The sequence below is a fragment of the Callithrix jacchus genome, chromosome 22, assembly GCF_049354715.1.
Source record: "Callithrix jacchus isolate 240 chromosome 22, calJac240_pri, whole genome shotgun sequence".
In the NCBI taxonomy this organism is placed as follows: Eukaryota; Metazoa; Chordata; class Mammalia; order Primates; family Cebidae; genus Callithrix; species Callithrix jacchus.
Window position 1 is genome coordinate 39,192,657 of NC_133523.1, and position 14,005 is coordinate 39,206,661.

Below are 14,005 nucleotides of genomic sequence, written 5' to 3' on the forward strand. Positions count from 1 at the left end.
TAGTGGGGAGTGGTGGTACGTGCCTGCAGTCCCAGCTACCTGGGAGGCTGAGGTGGGAGGATCCCTTGAGCCCAGGAGGCTGAAGTCGCAGTGAGCCATGATTTTACTGCACCTCAGCCTGGGCAACAGAGTGAGACCCTGTCTCCAGAAGCAAAAAACCAGGTGAATCACAGCCAGTAATGAGTACAGTGAAGGGCAGAGTGGGGGGGAGACGTACATTAATAGGGGGCTCCTCTGAGGAGAGGACATTTAAACTGAGGCCTCACATATCCAGGGAGGGGCCGTGTAGGTGTGACTGAGGACCCCACCAGCACAGAGGCCACCGGTAGACTGTGCCCAGGTGTAGGAGGTGGTGAGGGGCTGGTATGGCCGGTACAGAGCATGCAGGGGAGCGGCGGGAGAGGCCGTCCCTCCGCTCATGGTGCCCCTCGCTGTAGGCTTCATCACCATGACACCCCAGCTCTTCATCAACTACAAGCTCAAGTCCGTGGCCCACCTGCCATGGCGCATGCTCACCTACAAGGCCCTCAACACCTTCATCGATGACCTGTTCGCCTTTGTCATCAAGATGCCTGTTATGTACCGAATTGGCTGCCTGCGGGATGGTGAGGCCCGGCGGGCAGGTGGGGGCCCAGGTCTGAGGGGGTGCCACGGCCCCCAATGGGGTTCTAGTCTGAGGGGGCTCGGCCCTGCCCTTGCATCACGCCCTCTCCGCCCAGGCCCACCTGGCTGTGGACCGGCCAGTCCTGACCTCACTGCCTCCCACCCCTCCCCAGATGTGGTTTTCTTCATCTACCTCTACCAACGGTGGATCTACCGCGTCGACCCCACTCGGGTCAACGAGTTTGGCATGAGTGGAGAGGACCCCACAGCTGCCATCCCTGTGGCCGAGGTTCCCACAGCAGCAGGGGCCCTCACGCCCGAACCTGCACCCACCACGACCACCGCCACCAGGGAGGAGGCCTCCACGTCCCTGCCCGCCAAGCCCACCCAGGGGGCCAGCTCTGCCAGCGAGCCCCAGGAAGCCCCTCCAAAGCCAGCAGAGGACAAGAAAAAGGATTAGTCGCAACTGGTCCTGGCCTGCTCCGGCTCCTGGTGACCACCACCCCTGTGCCCCGGCCCCCCCACCCCCACTCCCTGTCGCCCTTTCCCTGGACAGATCAGGCCAGGGTGGCAGGAGGCCCGCCTCGGGCCAGGGCCCAGTGTGTGACGTAGGGGCCGGGGCAGGCCAGGGCTTGTTTGTGGAGGCGCCGTCTGTCCCTCTGTCTCTCTGTTTCCAGCCATCTCGCCCTGCCAGCCCAGCACCACTGGGAATCATGGTGAAGCTGACGTGGTGCTGCCGAGGGGGTGGGCGGGGGTGGGGCTGGGGCCGGGCCCCGCTACAGGATGACCATGGCCGTCCATCATCTTGTCCCTCATCCCTCAACCACATCCCCCCAACCACCGCCCTTTAACACAGTCTGGATTTAATAAATTCATATGGGTGTTTAACTTAAACTCAGCACTGCCCCTCCTCCTCGTGCCTTCCTTCCTCTGCTGCCTTGGAGAGCAGCTTCAAGCAGGGATGGTGACTCTCCTGGGTCTGGGAGGGAGACCTGCAGGGTATGGGATGTGGAAAGGTGGAGATTGTAACCCTGTGTCAAGAGCCATACCTGGCGAGGTGGATGGATCACTTAAGGTCAGGAGTTGGGGACCAGCCTGGCCAACATAGTGAAACCCCATCTCTACTAAAAATATAAACATTGGGTGTGGTGGTGGGTGCCTATAATCACAGCTACTCAAGAGGCTGAGGCAGGAGAATCATTTGAACCTGGGAGGCAGAGGTTGCAGTGAGCCGAGATTGCACCACTGCACTTCAGCCTGGGCAACAGAGCAAGACTCCATCTCAAAAAAAAAAAAGACCCATACTTGCCGAGCCAGGCCTCTTCCTCACTTCTTGCCCTCCCACCAGCCCTCTGAGATTTCATTAACTGGCCCCATTTCTGATTCCTGGGGAAGCTGCTTGCAGGGAGCTCGCTGCCCCGTACCTTTTCCTGCCAGCTGCCTCTGCTAGGCTCAGGCGGGAGCCTCCCATGCACCCGCTGGATGTCTCCTAACCCAGCATCGCCAGGCAGGGCCAAGCACAGCTCTCAGCCGTGGACCATGAGCAGAGGCACCCACCACCATGAGGCCTCAGCGCAGCACTCGGGCACTCTAGTGTGTGCCCTCGCTTTTTTCTGCTGACACCCACTCACCCCCCAGGTTAGGAGGCATGGGGGTGAAGCCTTAGCTGGCCTGAGTGGCACCTAGCTGTAGCACTCCGTGGGTATTGGGGTATCAATCCACATCCCCAGGGCTGCCTGTGACAAGGACCAGCCAAGCTCTCCAGAGGTGGCACGAGTTGGCCTTGCCAGCCCAGCCCCTGGTACTGGGACCCTTCACCCACTGGATAGGGGAGTTGAGCAAGGCCTCTGTCCTCTGAGGAGTGGGGACCCTACATTCCCGGGTGTACTTTTTTGGGAGTGGACTCAGCGCTGAGGACCACACCAGTTTCCTTCAGGCTCCAGCTGCCACCCCACATTGCAGAGCCAGGCAGGGGCTCCGTGAGATCCCAGGGAGACAGCACTCATGGAGCCCCATACAGGCCCACAAACAGGCCTCGGCAGTCTCCCATCCCTCAGGGCAGCCATGGGTTGCCATTACCAGCCCCCCAACTCTGTGCCACTCCATGGCTCCCCCAGTGTCCTTTGAGCCCCAGGCTCTGCACCATGGCCTGATAGGCTCCTAGGAACCCTCAAGAGTTGGGGGCAGCTCTCCAGCCGCCTGCACTCCCTGGCCTCATCACCCATTTATTCCTCTCGTAGCTCCACACCCCAGCCTTTGACAAGCCCCAGCAACTACCCCCACAACTCCTTGAGGGTCTCGCGTCTTCACTGGGACCACCTGCTCCAGGCCTCTCTACCCTCTGGGGTTTTTGCCTCGTGTCCTCTCTAGTCCTCTGTCCCTATCCTGCCCTCCCGCATCCCATTCACGCTCTAGCAGCTGGAGGAAACTTTTTTGTTTTATTTGAGACGGAGTCTCGCTCTGTTGCCCAGGCTGGAGTGCAGTGGTACAATCTCAGCTCACTGAAACCTCTGCCTCCTGGGTTCAAGCGATTCTCCTGCCTCAGCCTCCTCAGTAGCTGGGATTACAGGTGTGCATCACCACGCCTGGCTAATGTTTTTTGTATTTTTAGTAGAGACCATTTCTGGGGTTTCACCATTTTGGCCAAGCTGGTCTCGAACTCCTGACCTCAAGCAATCCGCCCACCTTAGCCTCCCAAAGTGCTGGGATTACTGACGTGAGCCATAGTGCCTGGCCCAGCTAGAAGAAACTTTCTAGTTTCTTCTTCTAAAGCGCAAACCTGACCTTGCCCAGCCCTTGCTCAGAACCTACCGTGGCTGCCCAGTGACCTCAGGAGAAAGCCCAGGCTCCTTACTGAGGAGTGAGATCTTGGTGGGAGAGACACTTCTTTTTTTTTTTTTTTTTTGTGAGACAGAGTTTTGCTCTCGTTACCCAGGCTGGAGTGCAATGGCACGATCTCGGCTCACCGCAACCTCCGCCTCCTGGGTTCAGGCAATTCTCCTGGTCTTTCTCCTACCAGCCCCCAGGCACACAACCCCTACTTTTTTTTTTCTTTGAGACAAAGTCTTGCATTGTCACCCAGGCTGGAGTCGGTGGCACAATCACAGCTCTGCAGCCTTAACCTCCGGGCCTTAAGCGATCCTCCCGCCGCAGCCTCCACACTAGCTAGAACCAGTCAAGTGCCACTACACCTGTGTCATTTTTAATTTTTTGTAGAGATGGGGTTTCTCGATGTTGCCAAAGCTGATTTCAAACTCCTGGCCTCAAGCAGTCATCCTATCTGGGCCTCTCAAAGTGCTGGGGTTACGAGCCTAAGCCACCACGGCTGGCTCATCTCCTCTTTCCCTTACCCCATGTGTCCTCCGGGTTGTGGCTCCAATGCCCCCTCCTCTAGGAAGCCCTCCCTGGCTGCCAAGATCTCTGGGGTCTCATGGCAGCCCTGCCCACTATGAGTCATCACTGGGGACAGGTTGGTCTCTTCCACTGGATGGAGCCTTGTGAGGACACAGCCAGACCTGTCTTGATCACTGCTGTGTCCCCAGCATAGGGACAAGCACAGAGAAGCCACTCCAGGAATGTTTGATGAGTGCATGTTGAACAATCCAACATTCACTTTCCCAGACACGGACACATCCAGAAGTGTGGACCTCGTTGGGGCCCACATTCAGACACTGGAGACTGTGACAAGCAGTCAACAAATGTAACAAACATTCCCTGAGCCCTGCCCTGGGTGGGGTTGAGTGCTGGGCGTTTTTTGTATATACAGCCAGGACCAAGACAGACCCAGACCTGCCCTCATGGGGCTCACAGCCCAGCAGAAATCCTGAGTGCTGAGAATGTCTGACATGTCCTTTTTATTTTTTATTTTATTTACTTATTTATTTAGAGACGGAGTTTTGCTCTTGTTACCCAGGCCAGAGTGCAATGGCACGATCTCGGCTCACCGCAACCTCCGCCTCCTGGGTTCAAGCAATTCTCCCACCTCGGCCTCCCAAAGTGCTGGGATTACAGGCTTGAGCCACCGGACCTATTTATTTATTTTTGAGATGGAGTCTCACTCTGTCACCCGACTGGAGTGCATAGCACGATCTCAGCTCACTGCAACCTCCACCTCCTGGGTTCAAGCAATTCTCCTGCCTTAGCCTCCTGACTATCTGGGATACACGAGGCCCGCTAAATTTTTCGTATTTTTAATAGATTCAGGGTTTCACCATATTGGTCAGGCTGGTCTCAAACTCTTGACCTCAGGTGATCTACCCATCTTGGCCTAGCACAGTGCTGGGATTACAGCCACCATGCCCGTCCATCCTTTTTACTTTTTAATTTTTTTTTTTCAGGCAGAGCGTCCGTCACCCAAGCTGGAGTGAGTGCAGTGGCATGATCTCGGCTCACTGCAACCTCCGTCTCCCAGGTTCAAGTGATTCTTCTGCCTCAGCCTCCCAAGTAGCTGGGATTATAGGTGTCTGCCACCACACCTGGCTAATTTTTGTATTTTTAGTAGACACGGGGTTTCGCCATGTTGGCCAGGCTAGCCTTAAATTCTTGATCTCAGGTGATCTGCCTGCCTCAGCCTCCCAAAGTGCTGGGATTACAGACATGAGCCACGGCTCCCAACCCTGACATGTCCTTTTAGTTAGTCACTACAGACCTTTTTTTTTTTTTTTTTGAGATGGAGTTTTGTTGTTGTTACCCAGACTGGAGTGCAATGGCACGATCTCGGCTCACTGCAACCTCCGCCTCCTGGGTTCAAGCAATTCTCCTGCCTCAGCCTTCCGAGTAGCTGGGACTACAGGCGTGCACCACCATGCCCAGCTAATTTTTGTATTTTTAGTAGAGACGGGGTTTCACCTTGTTAACCAGGATGGTCTCGATCTCTTGACCTCGTGATCCACTTGCCTTGGCCTCCCAAAGTGCTGGGATTACCGCGCCTGGCCTTTTTTTTTTTTTAAAAAAACAGAATCTCACTCTGTCACCCAGGCTGGAGTGCAGTGACACAATCTCGGCTCACTTTTGGCCTTTGCTTCCTGGGTTCAAGCGATTGTTCTGCCTCCGCCTCCTTAGTAGCTGGGACTACAGGCGCACGCCACCATGCTTGGCTAGTTTGGTGTTTTTAGTAGAGACCGAGTTTCATCATTTGGCCAGGCTGGTCTTAAATTACTGACCTCAAGTGATCCACCTGCCTTGGTCTCCCAAAGTGCTGGGATTACAGGCGTGAGCCACCATGCCCAGGATCAACAACTATTTTTGAGGCCTGGCATTGGCAAGGGGCAGAGAGGAATCAGGAGAGCTTCTGGTCCTGCAACAATGGAGCTGCTATTTGTCACCCTTATCATAAACACTAGTCTAAGTGCAGCATGAGGTGGGCTTCATCCATTACATTTAATATTACTCACTGTCCTGGTCACCTTCCCAGTCCATCACTTTGCCCTCATCTCCACCTCTTTCCTGTCAGTCACTCGCACCAGCCTCCTCACTGTTCCTTTTTTTTTTTTTTTTTTTGAGACGGAGTTTTGCTCATTACCCAGGCTGGAGTGCGATGGCGTGATCTCAACTCACCGCAACCTCCGCCTCCTGGGTTCAGGCAATTCTCCTGCCTCAGCCTCCCGAGTAGCTGGGATTACAGGCACATGCCACCATGCCCAGCTAATTTTTTGTATTTTTAGTAGAGATAGGGTTTCACCATGTTGACCAGGATGGTCTCAATCTCTTGACCTCGTGATCCACCCACCTCAGCCTCCCAAAGTGCTGGGATTACAATTTTTTGTATTTTTTTTTAGTAGAGATGGGGTTTCACCATGTTGACCAGGATGGTCTCAATCTCTTGACCTCGTGATCCACTGCCTCGGCCTCCCAAGGTGCTGGGATTACAGGCTTGAGCCACCGCGCCCGGCCTTTTTTTTTTTTTTTTTTTTAAAGATGGAGTCTTGCTCTGTTGCCCAGGCTAGAGTGCAGCAGTGCAATCTCAGCTCACTGCAACCTCCACCTCTCAGGTTCAAGCGATTCTCTTGCCTCAGCCTCCTAGGTAGCTGGGATTAGAGGTGCCTGCCACTGTGCCCAGCTAATTTTTGTATTTTTAGTAGTGATGGGGTTTCACCACGCATGTTCCTACCACAGGGCCTTTGCACACGCTCGTTCCTGTGCTTTGAACACTCTCCCCCAGATATCCACATGGATCCCTCACCTCTTCTGGCTCCCTGTTCAAATGGCACCTCTCAGACGCTGATCTTCCTCATGCAAGCGGTCCTCCAAACTCATTGTTTATCCTGCTCTCTTCTGTAATACCACCACCACCACCAGACACTGCTTACCTGTTTTCCATGTGTCTCCTCACTTAGAGTTCCTCAGTGGTAAGGGCTTTTTGTCTGCTGTGTGCCTCGCTATGTCCCCCGCTTTTAGAGCAGTGCCTGACACTTACACTGTGTGTAATAACTCTATATATTGAAGAGCCGGGCACAGTGGCTCATGCCTGTAATCCCAGCACTTTGGGAGGTTCAGGCAGAAGGATCACTTGAAGCTAGGAGGTCAAGATCAGCCTGGACAACGTAGCAAAATCCCATCTCTTATTTATTTATTTGGGACAGAGTCTCACTCTATTGCGAGGTGCCAGGCTGGAGTGCAGTGGCACAATCTCGGCTCACTGCAACCTCCGCCTCCCGGGTTTAAGCAATTCTCCTGCCTCAGCCTCCCCAGTAGCTGGGACTACAGGCGCGCACCACCACACCCAGCTAATTTTTGTATTTTTTAGTAGAGACAGGGTTTCACTATATTGGCCAGGATGGTCTGATTCCCCCCCTTTTTTTTTTGAGACGGAGTTTCGCTGTTGTTACCCAGGCTGGAGTGCAATGGCGCGATATCGGCTCACCGCAACCTCCGCCTCCTGGGTTCAATCAATTCTCCTGCCTCAGCCTCCCGAGTAACTGGGACTACAGGCGCATGCCACCATGCCCAGCTAATTGTTGTATTTTTAGTAGAGACAGGGTTTCACCATGTTGACCAGGATGGTCTCGATCTCTTGACCTTGTGATCCACTCACCTCAGCCTCCCAAAGTGCTGGGATTACAGGCTTGAGCCACTGCGCCTGCCCTAAAATCCCATCTCTTAAAAAAAGAAAGCAATAGGGCCAGGCACAGTGGTTCACCCCTGTAATCCCAGCACTTTGGGAGGCCGAGATGGGCTAATCACCTGAGGTCAGGAGTTCAAGACCAGCCTGGCCAACATGGTAAAACCCTGTCTCTACTTTTAAAAAAAAGAAAGAAATGTAGTCCCAGCACTTTGGGAGGCTGAAGAGGGCAGATTGCTTGAGCCCAGGAGTTTGAGACCAGCCTAGGCAATATGTTGAAACCTCATCTCTGCAAAAAAACACAAAAATTAGGCCAGGCATGGTGGTACACACCTGTGGTCTCAGCTCACCAGCTGTGTGACCTCAGGCAACTGACTTCATCTCTCTGAGCTTCAGTTTCCCGTCTGTCTAGTGGACCTAATGATAGGATGGTTATGAGGATTAAATACAATGATGTTCACAGTTGCCATGTGGCCAGGTGCAGTAGCTCAGCCTGAGCAACAGAGCCTCTCTCTACAAAAAAATAGAAAACAGACTGTGCATGGCAGCTCACACCTGTGGTCCCAGCTACTTGGGAAGCTGAGGCAGGAGAATCGCTTCAACCCGGGAAGCAAAGGTTACAGTTAGGCAAGATCATGCCACTGCAGTCCAGCCTGGGCGACAGAGTGAGACTCTGTCTCAAGAAAAGAAAAGATTAGCCAGATGTGATGCTGTGTGCCTGTAGTCCCAGCTACTCTGGAGGCTGACGTGAGAAGATCTCCATAGTCCAGGAGGTTGAGGCTGTGGTGAGCCGTGTTCCTGCCACTCCAACTTGGTTGACAGAGTGACACCCTGTCTCAAAGAAAAAAAAATTCACATTTGTATATAGCACTCACATGTGCCGGGTCCTGTTCTAAGAATTTTATGTTTTAAATATTTGTGTCATATTTAAATATTGTGTGACCTTGGCCAAATTAATTTCCCTGGGTCTCAGTGTTCTCATCTGCTCTGTGGGGATAACAACATATACTTCACAGGATTATTGTGAACATTCAACTTACAGAGTTATTTATTTTTCTTTTTGAGACAAGGTCTCTGTCACTCACGCTGGAGTGCAGTAACACGATCACAGCTCACTGCAGCCTCAACTTCCCTGGCTTGAGCAATCCTCCTGCCTTGGCCTCCCAAAGTATTGGGGTTACAGGTGTGAGCTACTGTGCCCAGCTAGAACACCCAAATTTTGTACATGCAAAGGAAAGACACCAAACCCTGCATCTGTGGTTCGATAGTGCCTGGCATTCAAGTTAGAACCTAATAGATTACCTAGTTGTTCTCAGGGATATGGGGGACTTAGGAATGTGATCTAGCCAAATGGCTGCCCCTCTTTCAGCCTGAATCTCTTCTGCAATAATCCTATCATATGCTTCTGGCACTGGTGCAAGGGATGAGCTCAGGGGCTGGGCACCAAGCTCAGGATGTGTACGGAGGCTACACTGTTGCCATTTGCAGACTGCATCACTGAGCTTTTGAGCTCAAAGTGCTCTGGGCTATTTATGGGGAACTTTCAGGGGCTGCGCGGAGGAACAAACCATTAAATAAAACATCCATGCATTCATCCAATAAACATTTTTCTTTTTTTAGGGAGTCTCGCTCTGTCGCCCAGGATGGAGTGCAGTGGCGCAAAATATTGGCTTACTGCAACCTCTGCCTCCTGGGTTCAAGCGATTCTCCTGCCTCAGCCTCCTGAGGAGGTGGATTACAGGCGCGCACCACCGTGCCTGGCTAATTTTTGTATTTTTAGTAGAGATCGGGTTTCACCATGTTGATCACACTGGTCTCGAACTCCTGACCTCGTGATCCGCCCGTCTCGGCCTCTCAAAGTGCTGAGATTACAGGTGTGAGCCACCACGCCCAGCCTAAATAAACATTTATTGGGCACCTACGGTGTTCCAGGCGCTGGTCTAGGCGTTGGGGATACAGCAATGCACAAAACAGAAATTCTGAAGCTGACACGCAAGCTTTAAACATTCTTTAAGGGCCGGGAGCGGTGGCTCACGCCTGTAATCCAAGCATTTTGGAGGCCAAGGCGAGCGGATCACCTGAGGTCGGGAGTTCAAGACCAGCCTGACCAACATGGTGAAACCCCGTCTTTAAAAAAAAAAAATTCCTTAAATATCTTTATCCTCAATTTGCGGTTGAGGAAACTGAGGTGTAGCGAGACCTTGGAGGTTTCCGAAATATTATTACGGATGGCAGCTGTAGAGGACTGGCAAACCTCCCAATCCTGAAGCTTCCCTTCCAGCCTGAAAAACGGCAGGTTCAAGTCCCACTGGGAGACCAAGGCAGGCAGTTTCCCGGCTTGCTCAATGGGTAGGGCGTGATGGTCCCAAGCAGGCCTCAGTTGTCTTGTCCAAAGCAATGGGCAGCGACGCCTGCCCAACCCCTCCTGAGCGCACAGCCTCCCTTTCCCGGCCGGCCCCGCCCCCGCGACCACGTGACGCGTGGGGGTTTTCCCGTTCCCCAGCCGTGACGTCACGGCGGGGTGCGGACCAATGATCGCGCAGGCCGGCAGCGCCGGGGAATTCCGCCGCCCCGCCCCCTCCCGCCGCCCGCCCGGCCCGGCCCCGCGCCCCGCGCAGCCCGGGGCGCCGCGCGTCCTGCCCGGCCTGCGGCCCCAGCCCTTGCGCCGCTCGCCCGACCCGCAATCGTCCACCGGACCGTGCCTCCCGGCCGCCCGGCCTGCCCGCGTGCATGCTTTGGTCTGGGCGGGCCTCTGGGCCGTCCGTCCCCACTGGCCGGGCCATGCCGAGTCGCCGCGTCGCCAGACCGCCCGCTGCGTCGGAGCTGGGGGCCTTGGGTAAGCGGCGCTGGGGTTCAGGAGAGGGGTCCGGGCCGGGGCTGGAGATGGGGGAATTCTGGCAGTCCCGGAGTAGTCTGGGGGATCCTACGGGAATCTAGGGGTTTCGCGGGGACAGAGGGTTCCGGAGACACTGTATTAGGGAGTAGGAAGGAGGCAGAGGGTGATGAGGGAGTCCGGCCGGAGGTTCGAGCAAGGCGTCCCGCTGTAGAGTGAGAGGGGGCGGGGCCTGACCCTGAGGCAAAGAAGGGGGCGTGGCCTGACTCAGAGAAGGCGGAGCGAAATCTGCTTTTGGGGAGCATGGGGGCGAGCCCCGGCCCCGAGAGGGAGAAGAGGGGCGGGATCCCACCGGGACTACAAGAAGAGGGCCAGGCCTGACTCAAAAAAGGAAGCAGAGCCCAACGCGGAGGGTGAGGGGGCGGGGCCTGGCCGCGAGGTCCAGAAGGGGGCGGGGCCTGAGTTGGCCGAAAGAAGGGGAAGGGGCGGGCCTGACTCTGACCGAGAGGAGTGGAAGGGCCTGTTACCCAAAAAAGCAGGGCGGGGCCTAATACAGAGAATGAGGAGAGGGTGGGGCTTGCCTCCCGACGGAGAAGCGGGGCCTTGACATTGAAAAAATAAAAAGTGGTGTGACGCTGAGAGGAGGCTGTTTTTTTGCTTTATTTTATTTTACTTATTTTTTGTTTTCGTTTTTTTATTATTGTTGAGGAGGATGTTTTGGTTTTTTGTTTTGAGACAGAGTCTCGCTATGTTGCCCAGACTGGAATACAGTGTCACAATCTCAGCTAATTGCAACCTCTGTCTCTCGAGTTCAAGCGATTCTCTTGCCTCAGCCTCTCAAGTAGCTAGAATTACAGGCGCCTGCCACCACACACGGCTAATTTTTGTATTTTTAGTAGAGACGGAGTTTCACCATGTTGGTCAGGCTGGCCTGGAACTTCTGACCTCAAGTGATCCACCTGCCTAGGCCTCCCAAAATGCTGGGATTACAGGTGTGAGCCTCTGCCCCCAGCGGGATGGGGGCTTTTTATGAGTTTAAGAAGGGGTCCCCTCCAGGTCCAACTTTAAGGGAGAAAAGGAGCAGGCCCTGAGTGTGATGAGGTTGGTGTGAACGACAGAAACTAAAGGCCAGGACCTGTCCATGATTTAGCCAGGAAGCCTGGCCAACCGAGTGGGCAATCGGGGGAGGGGCCTGATCTAGAGGGGAGGGGCTAAGAGGGGAAAGGGTGGGGCTTGCTTGGGAGATTCTTTGGTCCCATGGCTGCCCTCCATCACCTCCTGAGACTTTCCTCCTTCTCTGCAGGGTCCCCCGACCTCTCCTCGCTCTCGCTTGCCGTTTCCAGGACCACAGGTGAGCAGCCCTCCCCCATTCCTGCCCACCTGCACGTGCAGGATGGGGTTGGGAGGACCCCGTGGAGAAGTCTCTGTTTGGGGGCTCACCGAAGTCCACCTCAGCTTTCCCCTGACAGGCTGCATCCCTCCCTGCCAGTTGAGATGGGCCCCCTAGGTTTTCCTACCTATCGAACTGTTAAGAGCATGACAGGTAAAACTAACCACGTATCCAGGTGAGAAGCCTTCTTTAGAGATTCTCTGTGGCTTAGAAGGTAATCACTGCCATCCTGGGCTTTGGAGCTGGGGTTTACATGCTGTTGTCACCGCCCCTCCCTCTGTGAGTGTCTGCAAGTCAGTTCCCCAGTCCAGGCCTCAGTTTTCTTCATCTGTAAGATGGACAGAACAACAGTGCCTCTCTTTCAGGGGGATTGAGAGGATTGAGTGAACTGATAGAGGTACACTTTCCACAGTAAGGGCTCAATAAGTGTTAACTGTTACTGGTATTATAATAATATGATAATAATTATTACTAAACAGTCTATGACAGTGGTTAATTTTTGGTGTTTTTAATTTTAATTTTTTTTTTTAAGATGGGGTTTCACCATGTTGGTCAGGCTGGTCTTGAACTCCCGACCTCAGGTGATCCACCCACCTTGGACTCCAAAGTGCTTGGATTACAGGCGTGAGCCACCATGCCCAGCCTGTTTTTTTTTTTTTTTGAGATGGAGTCCTGTCCCATTGCCCAGGCTGGAATTCAGTGGTGTGATTTTGGCTCACTGCAATCTTCACCTCCCTGGGTTCAAGCTATTCTCCGGCCTCAACCTCCTGAATAGGTGGGATTACAGGTGCCCACCACCACACCCCACTAATTTTTTATATTTTTAGTAGAGACGGGGTTTCGCCATGTTGGCCAGGCTGGTCTTGAACTCCTGACCTCAGGTAATCTGCCTGCCTTGGCCTCCCCAAGTGCTGGGATTACAGGTGTGAGCCACTGTACCTAGCCAGACAGTGGTTCTTAAACCTCATGCATCAGACTCACTGAGAGTGCTGGTTAAAACATAATGTTGGCCGAGCTTGGTGGCTCACACCTATAATCCCAGCACTTTGGGAGGCTGAGATGGGCAAATCACCTGAGGTTGGGAGTTTGAGATTAGCCTGACCAACATGGAGAAACCCTGTCTTTACTAAAAATATAAAATTAACCAGACGTGGTGGCACACGCCTGTAATCGCCGCTACTAGGGAGGCTGAGGCAGGAGAATCGCTTGAACCCAGGATGCAGAGGTTGCAGTGAGCTGAAATTGCACCACCACACTCCAGCCTGGGTGAGTTCACACTACTGCACTCCAGCCTGGGCTCCAGAGCAAGACTCCGTCTCAAAATAATAATAATAATAAAAATAGGCTGGGCACGGTGGCTCACGCCTGTAATCCCAGCACTTTGGGAGGCCGAGGCGGGTGGATCACGAGGTCAAGAGATCGAGACCATCCTGGTCAACATGGTGAAACCCCGTCTCTACTAAAAATACAAAAAATTAGCTGGGCATGGTGGCGCGTGCCTGTAATCCCAGCTACTCAGGAGGCTGAGGCAGGAGAATTGCCTGAACCCAGGAGGCGGAGGTTGTGGTGAGCCGAGATCGTGCCATTGCACTCCAGCCTGGGTAACAAGAGCGAGACTCCGTCTCAAAAAAAAAATGTCAGGCCCTACCTCTCGAGTTTCTGATTCAGTAGGTTTGGGATGAGAAATTATTTTCATTTTTAGCAAGCTCCCAAGTGATGCTGAGAATTACTAGTCTATAAAGTCCCCAGCCAAAATTCACTGCATTCAAAAGGAAATGCAGAATTTCGACCAAATTATGACATTTTTCTTATATACGTTTGCTGGGATTTAGAGGGCAGGGATAGTCCTGTCGTTGTGGATACTCAGTGGCTGTAGTTAGCTGGGTCTGAGCCTTTCTCGGGCAGTATCATCTTGGGATTTGGATGGACGCCATTCTGGCTTGGCCATGGAAGAGGTGAGGCCAGTTCCCCAACAGGTCTGCGAGTGTAGGGAGGATGGCATCAGGGACAGGCACTGCCCAAGTGGTGGTTCTGGGCAGGAACAAGGCTGAGAGTTTTCTTTTCTTTTTTTTTTTTGAGATAGAGTCTTGCTCTGTCACCCAGGGTGGAGTGCAGTGTC

The 14,005-nt window shown here is 53.7% G+C and overlaps 2 protein-coding genes across 8 annotated transcripts in view; both read left to right on the forward strand.

Annotated features, from left to right (window-relative positions):
• CLPTM1 (CLPTM1 regulator of GABA type A receptor forward trafficking) overlaps positions 1-1,501 on the forward strand; it is a 39,496-nt gene extending 37,995 nt beyond the window's left edge. For all 5 annotated transcript variants that reach the window (XM_008988231.5, XM_035283589.3, XM_035283590.3 and 2 more), the window contains 2 exons: positions 438-605; positions 777-1,501. In XM_008988231.5, coding sequence (XP_008986479.1) covers positions 438-605; positions 777-1,063 — 455 coding nt within the window. In that variant the 3' untranslated portion in view covers positions 1,064-1,501. The remainder of the gene's footprint in view (positions 1-437; positions 606-776) is intronic.
• Positions 1,502-10,249: 8,748 nt separating this feature from the next.
• RELB (RELB proto-oncogene, NF-kB subunit) overlaps positions 10,250-14,005 on the forward strand; it is a 38,063-nt gene continuing 34,307 nt past the window's right edge. For all 3 annotated transcript variants that reach the window (XM_054249661.2, XM_008988229.5, XM_054249662.2), the window contains exons 1-2: positions 10,250-10,499; positions 11,800-11,847. In XM_054249661.2, coding sequence (XP_054105636.1) covers positions 10,394-10,499; positions 11,800-11,847 — 154 coding nt within the window. In that variant the 5' untranslated portion in view covers positions 10,250-10,393. The remainder of the gene's footprint in view (positions 10,500-11,799; positions 11,848-14,005) is intronic.